The sequence below is a fragment of the Mus pahari genome, chromosome 9, assembly GCF_900095145.1.
Source record: "Mus pahari chromosome 9, PAHARI_EIJ_v1.1, whole genome shotgun sequence".
In the NCBI taxonomy this organism is placed as follows: Eukaryota; Metazoa; Chordata; class Mammalia; order Rodentia; family Muridae; genus Mus; species Mus pahari.
In genome coordinates, this window is record NC_034598.1 from 70,574,706 (window position 1) to 70,598,554 (window position 23,849).

The 23,849-nt window shown below is 36.8% G+C and overlaps 1 protein-coding gene across 1 annotated transcript in view; it reads left to right on the plus strand.

Moving 5' to 3' along the window:
• Tmtc2 (transmembrane O-mannosyltransferase targeting cadherins 2) overlaps positions 1-23,849 on the plus strand; it is a 387,746-nt gene that overhangs the window by 295,301 nt on the left and 68,596 nt on the right. The window contains exons 9-10 of the mRNA XM_029542332.1: positions 4,206-4,287; positions 21,699-21,813. Coding sequence (XP_029398192.1) covers positions 4,206-4,287; positions 21,699-21,813 — 197 coding nt within the window. The remainder of the gene's footprint in view (positions 1-4,205; positions 4,288-21,698; positions 21,814-23,849) is intronic.

Genomic DNA, 23,849 nt, shown 5'->3' on the forward strand with positions numbered 1-23,849 from the left:
TCTTCTTCTTCTTCTTCTTCTTCTTCTTCTTCTTCTTCTTCTTCTTCCTTCCTTCCTTCCTTCCTTCCTTCCTTCCTTCCTTCCTTCCTTTCATCAGACTCTCATGTATCCCAGGCTGTACTAGAACTTGCTATGTAGCCCAGGATGGCCTCAACTCATGATTCCCTTGCTTCCACCTCCTGAGTGCTGAGATTCCAGGCACCACACCTGCTCTATACATAACCTTAAACCCAGGATCTTATTCAGGAGAGGCACACTATCAGATGAGCTATATCCCAAACCTCCAAAATTTATTTTTCTCCGTATTTTAAAACTCCCATTGCTCCAAACTAATAATAGTTGAAATAGTGAATTTGATTATGTGCAATATTACTTCCCAATGATGGAAACTTTTTTCCCTAGGGCTTCCCCCCCCCCCCCGTGGTGCATCTGCCTGGGAGTTGATTGGTTCTCAAGTTTAGATAATTTTATGAGGTGTTTCTTTTCTTCAGTGTTTGGTGTTTCACTGAATAGTAACAAGGGTATATATATATATATATATATATATATATATATATATATATACACATATACACACATATATACACATATATACACATATACACACATATACACACATATGTGTGTGTGTGTATTTGGCAGAAGTGCAATATTTTTGCCCAGAGAGGGATCTCCAGAATCCTCTTATATTAGAGATTATGGGTCTCAGCTTTCTTTAATAACTGAGTCCCACCACAAACCACTGTCCCCTGAGAACTGATACACACTTTTATAGGTTCCTTCTGTGGTTTCACCAGGGGATGATACATGAGGATTTTACCACTCAGTTTATGGTGACATTGATACATGATCTAGTTTCTTCCTTTCTGTCCTTAAAACCTTAAGTGGAAAAAAGTTCAAAGCCTTTTTTTTTTAAAGAAAAAAAATCACATATACCAATTTTGTGGGCACTTTACCACTGATAGCTTTCATTAACCTCTTCTATAAAATCTTTGGATATTATTGTCCTGGTGATCTAAAGAATAAGCATGTGCTTTGAAGCTGTGTATACAGCAAAACATATTCTTTTATTCATAGCAGGACTCTATTACACATGTGTGTATGTGTGTGTGTACATATAGAAATAACAAGCAATGTTGGTTACAAGTTTCTAATATACCTAGGTAGGATAATCACTTTATATGTATCATCATAGTATAATTTTAAAGTCCCATGCAATCGTTTACTTTAAAAAAATTAGTAACTTTTATTTTTAAAATAGATTTACGTTTATAAAAATCCTGCTAATGAGCAATAACCGTGTTTCCATGAAGTGGAGGCTGCTTTCTTCCTACAAATATTTCTTCCTCCTAATTTACCTGGCTGGTCCTGGTAGCTGACATTTGTTACAAGTGAATGAGGCAGTTACTTGATAATTTTCCCTTTGTGTGGCATACCTTATGAGTTATTGGATAGAATGGATATTGGATACAGCCATGGTAATAGTCTCATGCAGAATGGTTTCTCTGTACTCCACCTACGTCCACCTTTCTGGAATGGGGCAAAGTGTTATAAAAAGATGGGGTTGTTTTCCATGAGTCTTCTAGATCAAAAATGTGCAATTGCCCTGCTCGCCTAGAATCTCTTCTGTTTCAGACATGAGGCTGCCAGATTCTTCACAGCTAGGGAATTAGTGAAGGAACTCTAACGTGGTAAAAGAGCTGCTGTTACCATCTAGAAGGCCACAGACACTTATATATAAAATTGCTCATGTTCCCATTTCTCTTTTGAAGCCCATACCTGAGCAGTTTCTTGTGGTACATCATGGTTAGAGTCACTGGGTAGTGGATGAGCTGTTTGAGAGGAGTTGCAGCATTGCAGTACTGTTGTCGGAGTGAAAGAACTTTGGAAGTCTGATTTCTGAGTACTAGGTTATCACCAGTTATAGGTATAGAGAATGAAGGCTAATCCCTAGGACTCGGAAGGCAAGCGAGTGAAGGATGTAGCAACTCTATAGCTTTTCTTTTTAAAGGAGGGAATGAACAAAGCCACAGCAACTGCAGAGAAATTAGTTCAAGTTGCATAGATTGAGAGGAACGTGCACATCAGAAAGTGGTCTGCAATTTAAAAGACACATGTGAAGGAAAACTGAATCATTGAGTGAGGTGCATGGTGGTATATAAACTACAAGGAACATGCAGATATTTACTGTAGTCAATGGTGTCTGAACATAACCTGGGACCATGCTGTCACGTAAGAGTTCATGTAGATCTTCATTCCTGTCATGCCAGACCAGGGTCAACTCTGGGAAATGTCTTCTTAGTGTTCTCTCCTACCATGGCCCCTCATTTGTTACTGTGGATCATTGTGAAGAAGCAATAACTATGGGAAGACTACATCACTTTATAACCAGCCTGGATTGTATTATTCCAAGAAAACTAAATTTATTCCATAAACACCTTTCTCTGTACTGTTTTTTTTGCTTGTTTTGTTTTTTTGTTTAGGTCCCTCACTATTTGCTTAAAACGAAGGCTAAGAAGGGAAGATAGTTTCTGATTAAGTCCCAGGTTAGCAGACCATCAGTTCTCAATGATAGCAGCAATGAGAAGTAATTGTTGGAAATTTTCCAAGTCATGATGTTGTTTCCTCACTAGAAGTATGTAGTGATTGCATCCCCAAAGGAACATTTGTCAGTGGTAAAAGGGAGGAGTCCAAGAGAACTGTTGCCTTCATCACTCAGGACTCATGTTTGTTCCATCTGCACCCCAAGAAGACTTGCAGCTTTGTAAACCCTATCATTCATTTTCTTTGTGTTCTCTCCCTTCAACCTTGCTCTGTTTAACATTTGGGATCACTGAGCTGTATGGAGTGAACGTTCCCAAAAGTACAGTGGGTTGGAAGGATCAGAGATGAGAATGGCCATGGGGAAGAACAGACCAGAACTCTTGTGTTTCTCTACTCTTGTAGAGTGTCTGCGAGTGTGTGTGCATGCATGCTTGTGTGTGTACATGCATGTACACATTCACTTGCTGCTGGTGATTGAAGTTGAACCTAGAGCCTTACAGTGGACCACTGATCTCTATCAATCTGCCCCCTTTTATAATATATTATTTGGGGGCGTGCAGAGTCTTTATCCTTTCCCAGGTTAGCTGTGAGCTACCATGGTAACCCAGGTTTGCTTGTGGAACTTGGTGTTCTCTGCCTTCAGCCTCTTGACTGCAGGGGAACTCAGAATTACAGGTCTATGACATCTGGTCTACCTTGCTGCTTTTCTAACTTAGATGTTTCCCTCAGATTCTAATGGTGTCCTGGATATTCATTTACAGACACACTTTGCTCCAGTGTTAGAAAGGATGAACAAATCCTTCTTCTGGATTTAGAATTTCTGTGTCAAGCCCATTCCTAGCTCCTCTGCCTCTGCATGGAATTAGTATAAGACAAGCAGACTAGAACTTGAGGGTAGGAGTACTACATTTTCAATCCCAGTGTATAACTCCTGTTGGCAGTAATAGCTGTGATGCGAACTGAGGGAATTCTTTAGAAAGATAAAATAATAAAGAAAGTAAAACACTAAGTGAAAGAGCTTGGCAGTAGCTCAGTTACTGAAATCCTTGCAAGTTATTGAGCTCAACTCTCAGTATGGAGGCTGAGTCCTGGAGAGAGAGCTCAGCAGTTAAGGGTACTTGCTGCCCTTGCAGAGAACCCAGGTTCTGTTTCTAGAACCCACAGGGCAGCTAACATAAACTTTAAATGCTGGGGATTCAACATTCTCTTCTGGTCTCTGCAGACATCCTGCATGCACATGGTACACAAACATACATACACACACACACACACACACACACACACACACACACACACACACACGAGGGGGGCATACTCTCATTCATGTGAAATAAGAATAAATAACTATTTAACATCTGAGATAGTCTCCTGGCTTCCCCATGCATCTACATATACACACGTATCTCCAGCTCTGTCTTTGATCACTTCTATGGGCTCAGCATCATCTTCTTCTCTTCATGATGTTCCCAGGATCCTGTTATCAGTCTTTACTCTCAACAAATTCTCCTTTGGTCACCCTCATTTAGATTAAAAATAAGTGCTTTTCCCCAGCATGGTTTATCTGTAGACATTAGTATATTTCATTTGTGTCCAACGGTTTTAAAAAAAAATAAATCCATCATGATCCTTCACTGAAGCATCCATTTTCTCTATTTTTCAAGGGTCGTAAGAGTGAGGCTGAAAAGTTCTTCTTGAAGGCTATTGAGCTGGATCCTACCAAAGGAAACTGTTACATGCACTATGGTGAGTGGTGGTAGCTTTTCCATGATGTCCACGGTTGCTATCAATGCTGATTTGAAATTTCAGTTCTTTGCCGGTCAGTGACCTTTGAGAGGACATTGGCTTCCTCTTTCCAGATTTAGCTTCATGGTACATCCTTCCCTTTTCATTGAACATCACATCTGGGAGAGATCTGCACTATATTTTCCTTCAGCTAATTTCATTGGCCTTTAAAGGAAAAGGCAGTTTTCCAGTTGTTTCCTTCATGTTTACCACGGAGTTTACAGGAGATCTCATCAGGAAAGCATCTAGCTCGCATCTGATGCATAGTTTATAATAAAAATATTAGCTTTTCTTTTATTCTCTACAGTAAATGTATTGCTCATGGACCATGCCAATTTGATGTTTTAGGAGTTTACATTTTGGCCTCAATGGCTTGCTTTCTGGAAGATACCAATGTATACCAGGCTGTAAATGCCTAAGAGTGAGGCCAAGTATGAGCTATAATGAGTCTAAGGAATGTTTGTCTCATACCATTTAGCTATGGCTGTAATCAGTCCAGAATGAGCTTATACAACACTCTGTCATTATACTGAGTCATGTGTTTAGACAGAAAAAAAAAAAAGTATAGAGTTGGTTGGTGTGGGATAAGATGTGTGTTTATATCAGATTTGCAGATAGGTTGGTTGCCTCACAATGATCAATAACAACAGCAACAACAATAAGCATATTCTTTTGTTTATCCCTTGGGGAACATAATACTGATTTTTTTTTAAAAAAAATAACTACTGTTGACTTTAATGTGTTAGGTGTTATTGAGTAGTAAATTTAAATGGGGAGAGGAAATTACATCTGTGGAAAATATAGCTATTATGCCTGCATAGTATTAGTTCCTTCTCCCAGTTGTCAACTATTAAAGAAGCCAAGCAAAACCAAACCAAACAACCCAACATACGACCAAACAGTAAAAGTTAGTGATGGCCAGGAGTGTTTGAGGAAGGGAAATAATAAAAACAATGAAACTGAGGCAAGCACAAGTGCATTTTTCAAATGTGTGTTGTTGTCTGTATTTGCTTGTGAACCTAAGCTAGTGACACCTGTTTCTAGCATAACGCATGATACAAAAACATGTAGCATACTATAAACTACTGTAACTTTGCTCTTGCTACCACTGTGTAGAGGTAACAGATAATTCAACTTCACCTCAGCATTTATTTTTATTTTCACAGGTTTTCCTATATGAAATATTTGAATATTGAAATTAGGATGTTTCTCATCGCTGCCATTGTGGGTTCCCCTACAATATGTCAAGTTAGCGCCATGATTATTTTGCCAGAGTGTGGAAGGACTGTTGGCCAGGGCACTGTAGGAAATAGATGTTCAGTTCCATATCTTTCTGCTTATGTTTTCTTTCTTTCAAAATGGTCTGCTTCGTGTATCTTCTGAGCTAATTTCTAATATCATATGTAGTAAACCTTGACAGTGAATTGCATTATACCCCACTCTTGATGCATTTGAATGACTATTGTTAAAAATCACTATTATGGCCAGGGGTGTGGCTTAGTGGTACAACACCTGCCTAGCATAGGTTCAGTCACAAGTACTGTTAAAGGAAAAGAAAAGGAAAATGATTTTTACTTCAGATTCCTTGAGAATTTTTAAAAGAAAAAAATCACTGTTGTATTAATATTAAGAGTTGGTCTCTCTGTCTTCTTTGGCTATTTCTTCTTTTCACACTACTTTTTTAAAAATTATGCATTTTTGTGGCTTATTATGCTCCTGAGGTTTATGTTATTTCTCCCACAAAAAAATCTTGTTTTGGATTGAGTTCACTGGAAAGTGTAAGAAAAAAAATTATGTCACTTGAAAAAATAGTGATAACTCCTGCCTTTAAATGTTCGTGCAAAAACTGAATCTTTCTTAATTCTATTGGAATGTTTTTAATTTGAGGGTAATGTAAATAATTAGAACTATATTTCCTTTTTGTGAGAAGGAAGACTGCATGATTCAACATAATTTTAAGAAACATTATGATACTCAATCTTTTTCCTGCTTTTAAATATAATTTGGAAAGATTTAAAATGAGGCATTAAAAGACAGTCTAGTTTAAGCACATAATCTACAAATGTACCGGAATCCTGTAACAGAAATTGATGCAATATTAATACTTGGCTTTTAGAACTGGCAAATTACTTTTGACTTAATTTTAAATCAGTCCTCTGTTTTGCAAACAAACAGAGTTAAGCCTGGAAAAATGAAGATGATTCCACCAAATTCAGTGAGGCTGAGCAACTTCTGCATCTCTCAATTACTCGGTGTTTCCCTTTTACAACATATGTTCTTTCTTTTAATATCCTTAGGCATTATATTAGATAGGCCAGCAAAATAGACATTTTTATCAGTAGATATTTATGTACAGAATCTAAGAATGTTATGACTTAGCTTAAAACTTAATTAATTAGAGTCAGGGTTTCTTTAAGTAGCCCTGGCTTCCATGGACCTCATTCTGTAGACTAAGCTGGCCTCAAACTCACAGAGATCTACCTGACTCTGCCTCCTGAGTACTGGGATTAAAGGTAGTTTGTACCACCATGCCAGACCCTTAACTGAGAATTCTTAGAGAAGGATTTCTCTTATTTTTATAAGATGTATTGACTTGCTACAAGACATTGCTCTCTATTCATAAAATCCTGTGAAGAAATTAACATTGCGATGTCATCTTCAGATGGTGATGAGGTAGAAGGTAGTTAGGTAAGCCATGCATCTCTGAGCGGAAGATGTGTGTGATCTCTAAGAGCATGCCGATTATTTAAAGTGCTAGATGTCAATAGGGCAACTGGCAAGTTCAAAGGTCCAAGGCAAGAACAGGGGTATATTTAGGGCAGTAAAATTGAGCTCGTGTAACTCAAGCTGGAGAAACCAGATGAGTAAGTGGAAGAAGAGACTGCAGAAGAATTAAAGAGAAGCCCATGAGGCTTTGAAAACCAAGCTAAGTACTGAGATGGACAGAGATGTTAAAGTACAAAAAAATTAAAAAAAAAAAAAAAAGGCATTAGAGAGTGATTGCTGCTTATTGGGGGAAAGAAATCGTACTTTGTGATTGGGAGTTATCCGGAAAGCACATACATTTAAACTATCCCTCCTTTAGATAATTCTTTATTAAGAGTGGGAGGTTTCTATTTCCTCTTTTTAGTGACATCAATACCTACTGTATTGTTAAATCTCCAATAATGTCTCATGCTAGAATGGAATCTAAAACACAAAATTTATTGAACGGACATTCTACTTGAATTTTCGTTATTTTTATCCTAGAATACTTATATTAAATCTCTCATATCAGTTCCTTGGCAACTCGCTGAAAAAAAAAAATTTTTTTTCATTCTCCCTTAGGGTGTTTATACGCACAGATTGAATCAGTAAAAACAATCCCTTAACTTGAAAATAAATATTTAAATGAAATGTATGTGATCTGTGATTGGAGACTTTTTAAGATGCTTTCAAATGTCAGTGAGTAGATTGTCGTTTTATGAGAAATCCACTCTCTCGAGCAATTATGTGCTTTTAGTTTGGTTGTTAATGATACCAGTTATTTGGAAAATATAGTTCAGTTGTGACTGGGCAGACAGAGTTGCAGGAATTTATATTGACTGCGTTTTGGTGATTCGGAAGATGATGTCTGAATATATGCTGTTATTTCCTTCTGGGTTAGACCCACTGGATTTGTGTCTGAAGAAAAGAATTGTAGTGAAGATTTTGTTTTACTAAAGTTTCATTTGAAAGTTTATAAAATTGGTTCAAAGAGAGTTACCAAAGAGAGTTAAATGTTGGAGGAGAATTAGAGACTTGGATTATAGTCCTGGACTGTAAATCTAAAAGATTATGTTGACCCTTAGTTGTTTTCCAACATTTAAATTTTCTATCACTTTAATAACATAAAATATTGTTTTTTTTTTCCAAATTACATCTCAGTGTTTTAGTTCTGATAAATGTGTGGAAAATGGGCTTCAAACTATGGTATCAACTATAGTGTAATATTATATTTGTATATATTATATTTACAAAATTTTGTAGTATATTTCCATGTTTCTTGGTGAAGTTTGGTTCTTGAATCTCAGAGTGGCGTCTGTTACAGATCAAGGATTCCCCATGCATGTGTTTGTCTCCAATAGGAAGTATCTTCCGAAAGAATGAAGGTCAAGATTAGAATTCCTTCTTCAAAATACAAAATTCTACTTTAGAAAACCGATGTAATAAGATAAAATATATTATAAATATGTGCTCTGGTTACATAGAAGCAAACTTGATTTGACTAAAGTATGTTAGTATATATTTTAAAGCACCTACTAGATATTATTTTAGTCAGTGTTTTATTACTTTGAAGAGACATCATGACCAAAAGCAACTCTTTTTTTTTTTTAAAGATTTATTTATTATTATAAATAGGTCCACTGTAGTTGTCTTCAGACACACCAGAAGAAGGTGTCAGATTTCATTATGGGTGGTTGTGAACCACCATGTGGTTGCTGGGATTTGAATTCAGAACCTTTGGAAGAGCAGTCAGTGCTCTTACCCGTTAAGCCATCTCACTAGTCCCAAAGCAACTCTTTAAAAAAAAAAAAAAAAAAAAAAAAAAAAAGCTTTTAATTGGGAACTTGCTTACAGTTTCAGAGAATTAGTCCACAGCCATCCTGTTGAGAAGCAGAGAAGCAGGCAGGCATGGACTTAGAGCAATGGCTGAGAGCTTTACATCTGGAGGCAACATCTCCATTTTTAGGCATATAAATACCGTTTCATTTTTACCTCTATTAAATATGTATACTGATGCTTAATTGTTAGTTTGCTGATGGACAGAACAGAAACTTTATCCTGCCTTAACACACCTCTTTTTCCCCATTGATTGTTGTTACACACCCATGTATCCTTAAATATGTGAACGCATCCTGCCCAGTTTTAATTTTTTACATAAGCCTATAAAGTAATGGGTGTCCTCCTGACTCTTGTGTATCTTCACATGCTACTCATATTTGCCCTGTATCATCCTGTCTCCCCTCCTCCATCGATTCCCACGCCCTCCCCAGAAGATACTTCCTTGCTTTCTTGTTTACCTGTCTTTTAAAACCAGGTGTGCTTCACCTTTGGGGGATTCCTGCTAATATCCCTGGGTCTGCTCACTTTATTAAGCTTCTCATATGATATACTGATCTTTAAATATTCTTGTGGAGCATATTTTTCAAAAGTCTGCTGCCTGTTCTCTAATAGCACGTCTTTTTGCAAACACATTAATCCTTCCAATTTTTCTTTATTGTTTGCTTTCTATACACAGAAATTATCTCCTGGTTTTCTTCCACTTTATCCACAACAAAGCTTTAATTCTAAAAGGGCTTGGGAAAACTTACCACGTGAGATATATATTGAAGTTTCAATTGTGAATTCTTTTGAATTTTTTAATAGGAAATTTAAAAAGAAATCTTAGTTGAGAAACAAAATAGTTTTGTTCTTGAAGTGACCTTTAGGAAATTTCAGATTGTATTTCTGTGGACTATGCTATTGCTGAGGCAATAACACCAGTATAAAGAAAATATTCTCATATAACACATTTAACATAATTGTCACCATAAGTGAATTTGGCAAAGAGCCACCCAACATGCATTTTGATGCTTAATCAGGGCAACACCATAACTTAAGTCATTATTTAATTTTTAAAATTATGCTGCTTCCGAAATGTCCAAAACTGATGTTGCACACAAAAGTCATCCTCATGTCACTGCCTTCTGTTCATGATGCTAATTATCAATAGAGAGATCCTCTTCTTGCAGTGCTCCTAGAGGAAAGATTAAACACGGTCTTTTACCAAATTTTTTCCATGCTTCTATTTTAAAGTGAATCTGAAATATTTCATAAATCATCCTATACACAAATGAAGTCCAAATCAAAAGCACAGTGTTCTGGATCTACAGGTAGAAAGAGGACGGATGTGGACCCGTGAGGAAAAGTGCCCCTACCCAAGCTTGGTGACTTGAGGTGGATGCTCAGACCTAAGGATGGGAGAAGAGTCCTGACTCCCAAAGGTTGTCCTCTGTCCTCCACACACAAGATGCGGCTGTGATCACACACAAGTCATACATGCATATACAATAGTAAAGCTAATTAACTAATGACTCAGAGTTGAAACAGTCTAAAAAGCAAAGTGTTGCTCCTCCAGTCCTCACACTGGAAATTTCTGAAGAAGGAAGTCGCTTAGGTAGTAACCATCATTTTCATCCATTAATGTCACAGTGGTACATTCCTATATCACAGGGGTGGATCCCATGGGTGAGAAGATAATCCTGATAGGTTCAGAATCAGAAAACACTACACAGGTTAAAGCATTTGACTGATTGATAGATAGATAGATAGATAGATAGATAGATAGATAGATAGATAGATAGACAGATAGATAGATAGACAAACAGACAGAAAGATATGGATGTTCTCAGGTTTCTAATACTGACAGTGCAGCCGACTAAGGATCTAGGTTATCATGGCTGTTAAATACTTAAACATCTGTGTTCATGGGGCATAGAGAATTAATGCCCAAATGCAGAACTACCTATGGCCAGCCTTCTCATAGTTGGAAAACCTTGATATTTTTTTCTAGCAACTTTGTAATCTTCACACTTGAGGGTCTTCATTGGGCACTCATTTAATTTTTGGCTAACTCATAGTTTAGATTTTTTTCCTTCTCTTGAGCCACAGCTAAATATTGCCTCTGTCTTTCCTTCATGCTCCCCAAATCCTCTTGGTGCCTTCTGTCTCAAGTATCCTCTCTGTTTAGTGTTCTCTATCATTGGCCCGCACTTCGATCATTTTATCCTCATATTCATTTTGAGGATGCAAAAACCGGGATCCTACTGGTCATACTGTCCTTGGGCTGCTATCACTCCAATTGTCACATTTTAATTAAGCTGTTTCTCCTTAAGGATAATTGTAATTTAGTCATTGTTTTTCTAATTTGTGTCTTCCTCACCACTTTGTCAGCTCCATTAGAAATATTTTTTTTCCCTCTGACTGTGCCACAGTATTTACTATGTTGATTGATAAACACATTGCTGGAGGATGGAGGGGGTTAAGACTTATCACTATAGCGCTAAAACCTCAGAAGTGTGTAACAGCACCCATCGAGTAACAGTTAAGACAGGGCTAAAGGCTTTGCTCTTTATTAAGAAGTAGATGGAGGAAAAAGAAACTGTTCAACATCTAAATAGTAGCAGATCAGATGGTATGTATAGAAGATGATAGCAGAAAAAAAATTATAGTCACCAATATCTATCTCAAGGAACTCAACATAAAACTTTATGATATAAAATTTCAGCTGAGGAGATGGTACAGAAAGCATGGGGACCAAGGGATGATCCCAAGAAACCACATTTAAGATACGATTTAATTAAAAAATAAATAAGCAGAATTATGGGCTTGCATACTATAAGGAAAAGTTTTTTACATAAGCATTTAGCATAATTATTATTATAAGTGAATTTTGCAAAGAGCCACCCAACATGTATTTTGATTTTTAATCATGGACTAGGGAGGTAGAGATAAGCATACTCCTGGGAGTTGATGGACCAGGCACACAGTCTAGCTTACATGGTAAGCTCTGGGCCAGTGAGAATACCTGTTTGCAACTTAAACAAAACACATTTGCATCACCCTTGAGGAAAGATAGGTGTTTGGCGCACCTCTTTTGTGCACATACAGACACACGTATGCCATACAGGCATGTGCACAGACACATACACATTCAAAACATAACCATTTACTAATAAACAAAAATAAGCAAAGAAAGGCCCTTTAAATGCATTTTCATTCAATAATAATTTTCATGATGAATTAAACAAATCCTTTGATTAGTATACATTGTATAGTACAACTTATCAAAGTACAATAGTTACACAAATATTTCAGGATTCTTTGTCTTGAGAAAGTCTCATGTGGCATCTGATTTAATCCCTCAAAAGGCAGACACGCCCTGGAGCCGGTTCTGTCCACTTAGCAGAGTGAGGAACTGAAGTCACAAAGCCATTGTGGATATTTCCCCCAATACCATTGTCATCTCATACCAGTGACACATCACAGTGCTACCTGTGCCAGCTGAAGAGCCATCACCTCCTACATCAATATGGAAAACTCTCATAAGACCAAACTAAGAGGATAACATTTAAAGATGACATCAGACTCAACCCACCAAATCTAACTCTGGTTCTTTTTAAATGGGCTTGGGGATTTTTCTAGCGGGCACCTAAATTACAAGGTGCCTGGTGGTCATACAAACAGAGAAGAGTGAGATTATAATTAAAGAGAAAACCATGGGGCTCTTATTACTGTGTAATCAAGAATACCAAGGGGGGTTCCCATATCTGCAGTCATCATGGGAGAGGGAAAACCTGAGCTGTATGGAGAGGGAGAGAAACAAAAGACAAGAAGAAAACAGACAGGCTCTAGGCAGGTGTCCTACATAGATTCACTTGTAACATCTCTTTCAATTTTTCTAAAATGTGTATGTTACATTCCTGAAGGAATATGCAATGAAATACAAACATATAACCATTTTTCTCTGTTTTTCTGGTATTATATAGAGAAGACAGCAGAAAAGTTACAGCAACCCAACAGTTATTAAGTATTTAATAGAGATGAATAGTAAGCTAGAGTATTAAAAGTAAGGATTACAAAAAGGCTTTTAATTGAATTCTCTTTTGAATATTGTTTATATGATGAGATCATTAGGTGTCTATTTAATTATCATTGTGTATTTTTCATTTATCAAATATGTTAATTGTATACATACTCATGATACATTACTTACTGAGTGTATTAGTTAATTTGTTATCAAATTGTCAGTAAATAGTCATTTGAGTAAAGAAATGTCACTTAAGAGAACGCCCCTATTAGATTCATCTTGTAAGCAGGCTTGTGGGGCATTTTCTTGATTTGTGATTGATGTAGAGGCGGCAGGGAAATCTGGGGGTATTTTCAAATGGTTTAGTGACTTCATTTTCTATCTGTAAAGGGGACAGAATCAGCTCCATGGTGTATCTGGCTTTTGAGTGACTAAGAGAACCTATATGGGAATATCTCAGACAAAGTCCACCAAAAATATTTATGTAATTACTCTATCATTTACTGTGGATGATACCATCCCTGGGATGATGGTTCTGGGATGTGTAGGAAAGCAAGCTGAGCAAGACATAGAAAAATGAACCATTCAGCACCTTTTCTCCATGGTCTAGGCTTCAGTTCCTGCCTCCAAGTTCCAGCTTTGCTTCAGCTCCTGCCTTAAATTGCCCCGATAGAGTGTGACTTGGGATGTATGAGCTAAAGAAACCCTGTTCTCTCCAGGTTGCTTCTGGTCATGGTGTTTTGCCACAACTAGAATACTGAGGAATTCATATATAGCATCTCACAGAATCGGATAATGCAGTATGATGATGATCCTTTTTTGAAAAAGGATGAACCATAACCGGAGAATCTTGACTATAGCCATCTATGTCCTGTCCACAGCAGCACATGCAGGGTCAGTCAACATTACCCAGAACATGAATGAATGAGGAAATCTAGCCTGGACTTCAGTCAGTTTTGTGTTTCCCTTTTATCATCTTTATTTCCATTTCTCCCTTAGTAGGGTGACCCATTGTGATTTTTGTGTAACTTAAAGACGGTATCAGGTCAAGCTTTGCTAAGAGCTATAGTTAGGCGTTATGTATGGGCATCCCTTTGAATTTTCCTTTGCATTGAGATTGAAGAAATTAGAAAAGCAAGATAAGGTTTGGATTAGGAAACAAGAAGAGTAGTGGATTTGGGCCGGTGATTGGAGGTGTTGGATCTGAGATTCTACAGCAGTCTAAGAGTGACTTTCATGAGCATGGTCCAGCCTATCCTGGATTCTGTTCTAGTCTCTTTGGTTTGGTTTGGTTTGGTTTGGTTTGGTTTGGTTTGGTTTGGTTTGGTTTGGTTTGGTTTGGTTGGCTGAATGGTCAGTTGGATGGTTGGTTGGTTTTGGTGGTTTGTTGTTTGGTTTGGTTTGGTTTGGTTTGGTTGGCCGGATGATCAGTTGGATGGTTGGTAGGTTTTGGTGGTTTGTTGTTTGGTTTGGTTTGGGTTTTGGTTCTTTGAGACAGAGTTTTCCTGGGTAGCCCTGTCAGGCCTGGAACTCACTCTGTAGACCAGGCTGGCCTCTATTTCAGAGATTCCACCTGTGTCTGCCTCCCTTGTTCTGGAATTAAAGGGGTGCACCACCCAAACCCGGCTCTGTTCCAGTTTTTAACAGAAGATGATTACTACTGGCTCGGTTAAGATTCACTTATTCTATGATAATTTGAGTAGCATGTGATCTGTTCAACAAGTCATACACACACAACTGTAATTTTCTGGAAATGGTCTGGTCACTGTCTTAGTGACTGTAGCAGGTGACATTGGATCCCTTTGTCCTCCTCAATTCTTATCTTCCAACTCCTTGGCATAATGCACACAATATTATATAGCAATATTATATAATATTATATGTTATATAGTGAGGCTACTCTCCTCTGGTATTCATTGCTTAAACTATGCCCCTTGTCTAGTAATACCTTTTCTCCATCTTCTGAAGATAAAGCATATCAGATTATCTAAAAAGTTCCTCATGAACCTATACTGTTTGTTCCCGTGTCTTTTTTTTTTAATGTCCTATTCAATTCCTATTGAATCCATTTAAACATATTATAGGAATCTCTCCCTTTAGTCTCGCTTCACATTCGCCATTCTTCTCAACTCTTTTCATCTCCTTGTGCCACTCAGATCCCCACTTGCCACCAGACAGTCGTAACTACATGACTAGTTTTTGGACATTCCATAACCCTTTTGGAACGAGTCTTGGGAGACATTATTCTGACAATGTATTTCACCTTTCTGACCTTGTTTCCACTTGAGCACAGGGCCCTGGCCAGCTGATTCTCTAATCTTTTTTACACTGGACACTTTGCTTGTTACAAGTCCAATTTAGGACAGATTCCTGGCCTCATGTTCACCTAGGGACAAATACAGACCCTCTCATCCTCATGATAGGGTGTCCAGATTGTTCTCCCGGGCATCTTTTCCTTGTTACCTGGCCCATGTATTGTCTTGGCCAGTGACTGTGGCACATTGATCACATTTCTTCCTTAAACACAGCTTTTGTGAAAGTCAGGCTGCCAAGAGCATAAAAACAAAGCCGACAACTAGAGAAGAGACAGTTAGTTTACTTGGTTTTAAAGATAGACGGCATATCTAAAATGAAAGGTGTCTTTGAAAGATTCTCCGAAAGGCTCCAAAAAAGAAAGCCCTCCACATTTTTGATTGGCTTCATTAACACGCACTATTAACATAATCTGTAGCCACTTTTCCTTCGGACAGTTCATCTAAATCCTGAGCCCTATGTCAGCATCAACAGTCTGTCAGCAGAACTGACTTCCTTTCCACTCCTGATAGAAAGACCACCATGAAAGGCTTCTTTGCTTCAGTTCCCTCTGCCCACTAATTGCATTACCACTAGATGTCAGCAAAACCAGTGAACCTGAATCTTTACACCTGTTCTCTTCTCATGTCAATCATCTGAATCTTTAAGAAAACTTCCTGAGATGCACATGGCCACCAGGGGAATGATGGCCCTGTTTTGTCACAGTCTGGATGCTGGTAGCAACACTATATTCTTTTGGTGAAATCTTTATTATGTTTGCCCTTTCCTCTTTGTTTACTCTTTTAAGATTAGTAGTTGAACAACAACAAAAACAAACAAGCAAACAAAATAATCAGCTCCAACTAAAGATTATGCTTTCAGCCTTTCCTACTATGCCTCACCCCTTCCTGTTGACCTGTAATACTTATTTTCTCCCTCCTCTCATAGATGTTTGCCTTTGAACAGCCTTGCCTCTCTGAGTATTGCTTTGTATCTTATGTTCAGTAGGCACAATGTAGACTTCTTGGGCAAACAAATCTATAGGAGAAACCTACTTGTGTTTTCAGAATATTTTCTTTCTGTTCCCAGACTATTGAACTTTTCTTTCTAATATAGCAATAAAGGTAAAATACATTTCACAGATTAAACTGTTTGGATCTAAGATATATTTCAAGTCATAGCAAAGTCTAGACTACTTTGTTAAGATCTAAAGGAAATGTCACAGATCTCAAACCAGTGACATTTTATTGCCTAAGTTCAACATAGTATATTCATAGACCATCACCATTGATGTGCTATGGCCAAATCTGTGGCCATTTTCCATAGACATTCTTTCAAAACTATTATTGAAGTTACAGCATTTATCCCAAAGGCCTGACATTCATTCATTTAGTCATGTCATTGAACGTGCATTTATTTAAATACTACTCTTCTAGGACATAACTGAACCAAGGGTTATAGATGACATAATAGGATTTTGCTGGAGGAAATGGTATAGGTAAGTTTCTGGAGCTGTGAACTCTATCTTCTTGTGTTAAATTAACACCAATGTAAAAGAAGGTAGAGATTGTAATACTAAAATGTATAGGCCAGTTGAAGGATGCCTCAATCAGCTATGAAATGATACAATTGAATATTCATTTAATTCATATTGGTGTTTGAAGAATCTCTTGTAGAGTCAGGGGCAGAAACTTGGGTATCACTTAAGTGGTTAGTGCACTAATTCACAAGGAGATCATGCTTGGATACAGGGTGGTAACAGTAAGGATTAGATGATGCTGTATATATTTCAGGGACCATATGGCATCTTCCACAAATAATCTCTTTAATGTAAATGTTGTGATTTAGTTTAGTAAATAAAAATTTTCATTTCCTTCAGAATTTATCTGAAAGTTAATTTTTTTTTCTAAAATGAATTGTATCATCGTGACACCCAGTCCATATTGTTTTAGATCTTTAGTTTAGTTGAATTGATCTTGAGAGTAAATTTTCTGTGGCAATTTAGTAAGGAATGCCAGTTCCAATTAATTTAGGGAGTCTGAATGTAGAGGTTATACAAAGCAGCATTTGATCATGAAACTTACAGTCAGCTTTCATTTTTACCAATTTCTACTTCACAGGAACTTTTGAAATCCAGGAATTAATGAAGGATTGATCTTCATAAGCTTGTCATATTAAAAATTTGGTGAAAGTCTACCAACTAGTTTAAATGGCTCAGCACATGAGAGAAATATTCAAAGAGGGACCAGGACAATTCTTACACTAAAATCATTGAAACTTGGGCAGTCAGGGGCTTTTCTTTCATCTTACATTAGTCAGTGTGGTGACTTACAGTCTTTCTCTCAGGATCTCTAGAGACTGCTTCCTCTCCAATCATTTTCTGTTTTCTCCATTCACAGTGACTTTTTCTCAACTTGGTTTTACATTTCCCTTTGTCTCCTCTTTCTTTTTAGACAGTGATGAAAAATGAGAATTGTTAACCTCGGTAAGGCAACTTACAAACCAAATGAGTAAAGATGTTGTAGCAAGAAAACACACATAAGGATAACATGAATTTTCCGTAAGGGTTTTTTTTGTGTGTGTGTGTGTGTGTGTGTGTGTGTGTGTGTTTATGTGTGGGTATATTTTATTTGCATTTCTACTCAATTATCAAATACAAAGCATGTGTATGTATACTATATATATGCATATTACAGTATGTATATATGTGTGTATGTATATATATACATATATATATACAGTATATACTATATATAGACAAGAAATGATTTATTAGAATGTGTTACCTTTATTCTTGTTGAAAGTAAGCATACTTTCGTTGCCTATGGTGTTCATACATATGTATCTTTCTACTTGCACTTGTATGTAAGAGCTGGTCATTATGCCCCATAACAGAGGGATTATTGTCAAGTGTAGGGTACTTTTGGCCTGGTTCAAGCCAACTGAAAGCTAATCCAATGTATACTTGGAATCCGTAGTATGATAGAAAATAGTTTGTTTCAATGTAACCTGCTGATTCTCAACGTCTGGACATGTCCCAATCACATCAACACCAATTGTGGGCCAATTGCCAATGGAAATTTCAAGCTCTGTCTGAGACTCATTCATTTGAAGCTGTTGAGGATGGGGGATGGGTGTGGTGATGGTTCTTACATGCATTAGAGAGCAGGTGGAAATGTATAGTTTCCAGTCTTTAGAAAACTTACCATGATAGAGAGACTCATTGAATCTTCCTCACTTTCTTGACCATCTTTAGCAGACTGGTCCTGTCTTATAGTAGCTCTCAGTTTAAGTTCCAGTAGCTATCTTGGTGGGCTCAAGAGAAGTTCTTCTGTGTCTCTCCTATGGCTACCTATCACCCCCATGTCAGGAGTGTGATCCAGAACAGTGTCTTGTTAATGGATTGCTTCCCAGTTGTGCTGAGAAGGTTGGGATAGTCCCCCTTGTAACTGAGTCAGTCATATGGGGACAATTCTGCTGTTCACTCTTGTCCCAGGATAATTAATATCAGTCCCTTATATTCTTTGTAATGCTTTGGTTTTGATGGTAAATTAGGTTATAGTGAAACATAAATCATAAGAAATTCTGGCAGCCATTGGTAACTTGTCAAAGAAGGCTTCAATGAGTAAAACATATTTAGGACATAAAAATGAAAGAGATTTAAGGACCGTAAATAAACAAGACAGGATGAGAGATTGGTGTGAGATGGCCTTAGCAGTGTAGAAAGCTTAGCGGTGGGATGTTCTGGGGAAGAAAAGGAGCTTAGAAGCAGGGGATAAGCTGAGGCAATTTGGAGTATGTGGTTCTTAGTGTGGTAGGAGCAGTAATAATAAAAGCTGCCTGTCTAAGTAGCCATTGATGGTGAAAGATCCATAAGTGATACCAGGAAATTTTGCTATTATGCCCTGAAACACATGTCATTTGAGACTGCTTGAATAATTATTTGAAGGAAGCCCGCTATACCTTTATTTCATCTTTGTGGTCATTTTTTTGTGTGTTTAAAATGTTTGCTACCTGACCCTCCATCAATTCCGGGCAGTGTCCCAAAGAAGCAATCTTTGTGTCACATAATAGACTCATTTCACTTCAGGTATTCAAAGTGAGAATTCCAATTATTCACATTTAATAATTTATGCTTCTATATTAGCAGAATACTAATGGTGAACTTTTGGGATCTGTGGCCTGTGGAGAATAGAATGGACAGAATTATAAAAATACATAGCTAATAGGTTGTGATACTATTTCTGAATGTTAATGTGAATATATCCTAGCATGAAATGTTCAAATGGGAATTTTAAAGACAACCATTTATTTGGCTAAGATTATGCATTTTAGTTAGTTTTGGGCCTTTGTAAATAGTTTACAAAGCACAAATTTGTATGACAAAAATAATTTGAAGCTGAATATTATTACATAACAGTGAAATGCTTATTTGACTCGACACAATACTATGCTGTTTTGATTTGTGGTTGGTGTGTGTTAACAGTGTGTGTGTTCTTGAAACTTGAAGGGCTTTGTCTACAGCATCATTCATGAACTGAGCTTTTGTGTTATTGAATTTCGCTGTGTTTAGCAAATGTGGCTGTGAACCTTTCTGGTCCTCTCTTTCTTTCCTTTCTGTTTTTCACCAGAGTTAACATATTCCCTTTCATTTCTCTCCAGTTTAGTGTAGTGAATTGTAAGAAAGTATCTTTCATCGTTCAATTGATGGCTGTATTTTCCTCTGCATTAATGCATGCTATAGTTCAGAGTTGATTGCTTGGAAGAATAAAACTTAGCATTTGTCTACCTTGTTTAAATAGTATATAAATAATTAATGCACTCATTCTGCATTCTTTAATTAAATATTGTATTCAGGGTAGATAACAATTAATACTTTATCTTAATTTAAAAACAAACTCTAATACCCATAACTAAGTGAAAGGTATTTAGCCTGGTTCTTTCTTAATGACATACATGAGGCGATATTGCTCGTTATCTGCAGATTATATAATTCTTTTGTGCTTTCTGATGTTCTTAAATCTCCTCCATTCTTTCCTTCTATGCAGTTAGTATATACAGGAAATTTTTGAGTAATATGTTTGCTATGTATAATTTTTTGAACTCTCTCCTTAATGGCTTTAAAGCACAGCCTTGACACATAAGCTTAAATTGCTAATCCTCCTATGTCAGTCTCCCAAGTGCTGGGAAATCCAGAGGTCCAACCACCACAGGCAGCAATGAGATTTACTACTACACAAATGTTGTTTTATTGGTTCTGAATTTTAAGAAATACTTCAAGCAATGGCTGGTATTCATTATGAATGGTTAGAGCTTATCAAAATTTCAGGACAGGTACTAAAGGCTGTAATCATTATTGAACACATGACAGCGGGCTCTTCAACAGCTACCTCTGCTTTTGCACTCTTAAATTGTTTTTTGATTTTATTTCCAGTTCTTGACTTTATAATCGTGTCTATAAAATTCATCAATAGTATCAATTTTTTTTGATCCCCCAGAAAACAGAAAACTGCACAAAGCAAATGATCATTAGAGCATAAACTCAGAAGTCTTCAGGTCCACGGACAACTTAAACACAGCTGGGCCATCCTGGGACTTCATTTTAACTATAATCTATCTTAAACCATGCTTAAGTTAGTATTTCTGGTGAGAAATCCTCATCTTTCAAAAAGTTCCTTGTGTTCTTTATTTACATATAGATAGATAGACAAGTTTTGACATGTTTTATGTAGGTTGTTTTTTTTTGTTTTTTCTTTGTTTGTTTGTTTTTTTTACCAGTATAGCAAGTTTGTAGGCTTTCATTACGTAATTCTTGAGCTACAGTTTTAAAGACATGTGTGTCAGTTGCTGCAGTAGTTCAGTCTTACAGCACTGATCTGAAATAGACTAAAAAATGTGAGCTTGTTCATATTTAGCCACCTTTTGTTGATCAGTGAAATTCAGAGTGATTTGTTGCCAAGTCTCCCTTTCTTATGTCTTTTTAACAATTCAGAAAAAAATATTATCTCAAAATAGATACACATGTTTGCTTGTCTACATATACTGGGTATTTTTTAAGTACTAACAGTATATATATATATATATATATATATATATATATATATATATGGTTTCCTTTGTTACTTTTCTTTTTATTAATAAAGTTATTTATATGCTTTATATCCTGACAGCTTCTCCTTCCTTCTCTTCTCCCAGTCCCTCTCTTTTCTCTCCTCTTCCCCCACCCAGCCTTCCTCCCTTCCTCATTTTGCTCCCTGCTTGAATAGATTGTTGAAGGTTCCTACTTAAGAAAAATAGTTTTAGCACACGGAAATTTAGACTCGTTATGATACCCTGAAACTATGGGAAAGACATGTAAACTATACCTAAAGAAAACTTGTATTAAATCTTGGCTACAGATCACTGTTTCTGCCATGCGTATGTATTATTGCATATTATTTATAAATAGTTCTTTCTGTGTTGAGCGACGCTCCCTTGTTTGACTTCACAGGTCAGTTTCTCCTTGAAGAGACTCGCCTCACAGAAGCAGCAGAGATGGCAAAGAAAGCAGCTGAGCTGGACAGCACAGAGTTTGATGTCGTCTTCAACGCTGCCCACATGCTCAGGTCAGGTTTTGTTTCTGCAGCTTCCACAAACGATGCTTTGACTTGAAGAAAGCAATTCATCATATTAATTTCCCTACTGCACCATCATAGCCTGCATTTTAAAAATGAATCATGCTACATAACCAGCTAAAAATTAATAAGAACGACTTGATTCATTATAATCCCTGTGCCCCTTGTGCAGGGAAGAAGAGCTCTCAGGGTCCACAAAATTATTGAGATGTTTCTACACACCTTTTTCCCTTCCCTCCAGAAATTATTACAATAGGAAACTTGCAAATGTAAATTTAATAGCTGTCTAATTAAATGTTCCCCAAATAGAAACATATCAATTAATCAAATATGCCCCTGTATTTGTGTTATTATTATAATATTACTGAATGGTACATGAGGGTATCTTTTAATGTGTTTGATAGAGAGGGAGCAATTATCAAATACAAATATACTTCAGATACATGAAATACCTACAATGGCTCTGTAATGAGCACTATTGATGTCTTCAAGAGATACATTGTTAGGCCATTAAAGCTTGCATTTCAGAAGAGGTATTTCAAAAGCTAATTACAACAGAAGCAAAATCTTGAAATTAAAAAAAAAAGTCAACTATTTTTATTGTGAATATTAAGATTAAAAAGTGGGTCGGTGACTCCAAAAGGGCTGTTTAGATGAAGGGAAGAAACTCAGAGACTCAAACAATTTAAAGAATTTTATTTGTTAATTAATATGTTTGGCTTTTGTCCATGTGCTCACTGAATCCCCCCCCCCCATTAAATCGCCACCAATGTGATTCATTGAATGATGTCCACAGTAAAGTTTGCATACAAAATCTTCACCACAAATAAATATATACACATATAAAACGAGTACCATTAACTTGCCATTAATTAAGTCCTTATTGAAAACCTCATAGATTGATATAGACCAGTAAGAATGAATATAAAGAAATATCCTGTAGCATGTATCCAGTTGCCCCAGTGGTGATGTCTTCCAAAACTATGGTACTTATTCACAGTCAGTATGCAGCCATTGATAGAGTCATGCTATGTACTTGTACCTCTGTGTGTGTGTGTGTGTGTGTGTGTGTGTGTGTGTGTGTGTCTACAAATATGTCATGTGGAGGTTTGTGTGCCTATCACTGGAATCCAGACACGGTTCATGAGTCTCATTGTCAACATTTTCATTCATGTGGTAATCTGTTCATCGCTGATCTCCAAGAAACAAATACTTGAAGCAAATATTTTAAATAATTTTCTGTTGTGAATTAAGATTGTTATTGTGTTGTATAAAAGCTATATCTTAGTGTTCTCTTCCTTGGGTTTTTAATAGTTTCTTAGTACAGTGGTTCAAGAGTTATGTAGATGATAGCATTTCTCTGCACTGATGTTAGCAGCCCTAAAGTACTTCTTATTTATTGAACTCAAGAAGTGTGATATCTATGTTTGGTGGATGTGGTTCAGTTGATAGTGTACTTGTCTAGCATGAACAAAGACCCTGGTTCAATACCCAGAACCTCATAAAAGTGAGGGATACTGGTGAGTAACTATAATCCCAACACCCTGCAGGTGGAGACAGCCTAGTCAGAAGTTGAAGATCATCCCTGTCTTCATTTAGAGTTCAAGGCCAGCCTAGGCCAGATGAGACTCTGGAAAAGAAACAATAAAAAATGACATGTATAAATAGGAATGAAGAATCAATGTTATTGTCAGTATGTTTACAATAGAGAGGATTACCCAATGAAAGTATCTTCAACATAAGGATATCGATGACTTTTAAAATACCACATCTTAATTTGAAGATCAAGTGCTGATGTGGTGTTCTTTCTGAATAAAATGCTGGGCTCTTACTCACAATAAGCAACTGTGAGAATAGGAAAGTATACATCTATAGGATAATTCATCTTACTCATCAAAGATGCTTCCACCAACAAGACATTTCTCTACACAGATGTCCCTCAATAGAGGAATGGATACAGAAACTGTGGTACATTTACACAATGGAGTACTACTCAGCTATTAAAAACAATGAATTTATGAAATTCT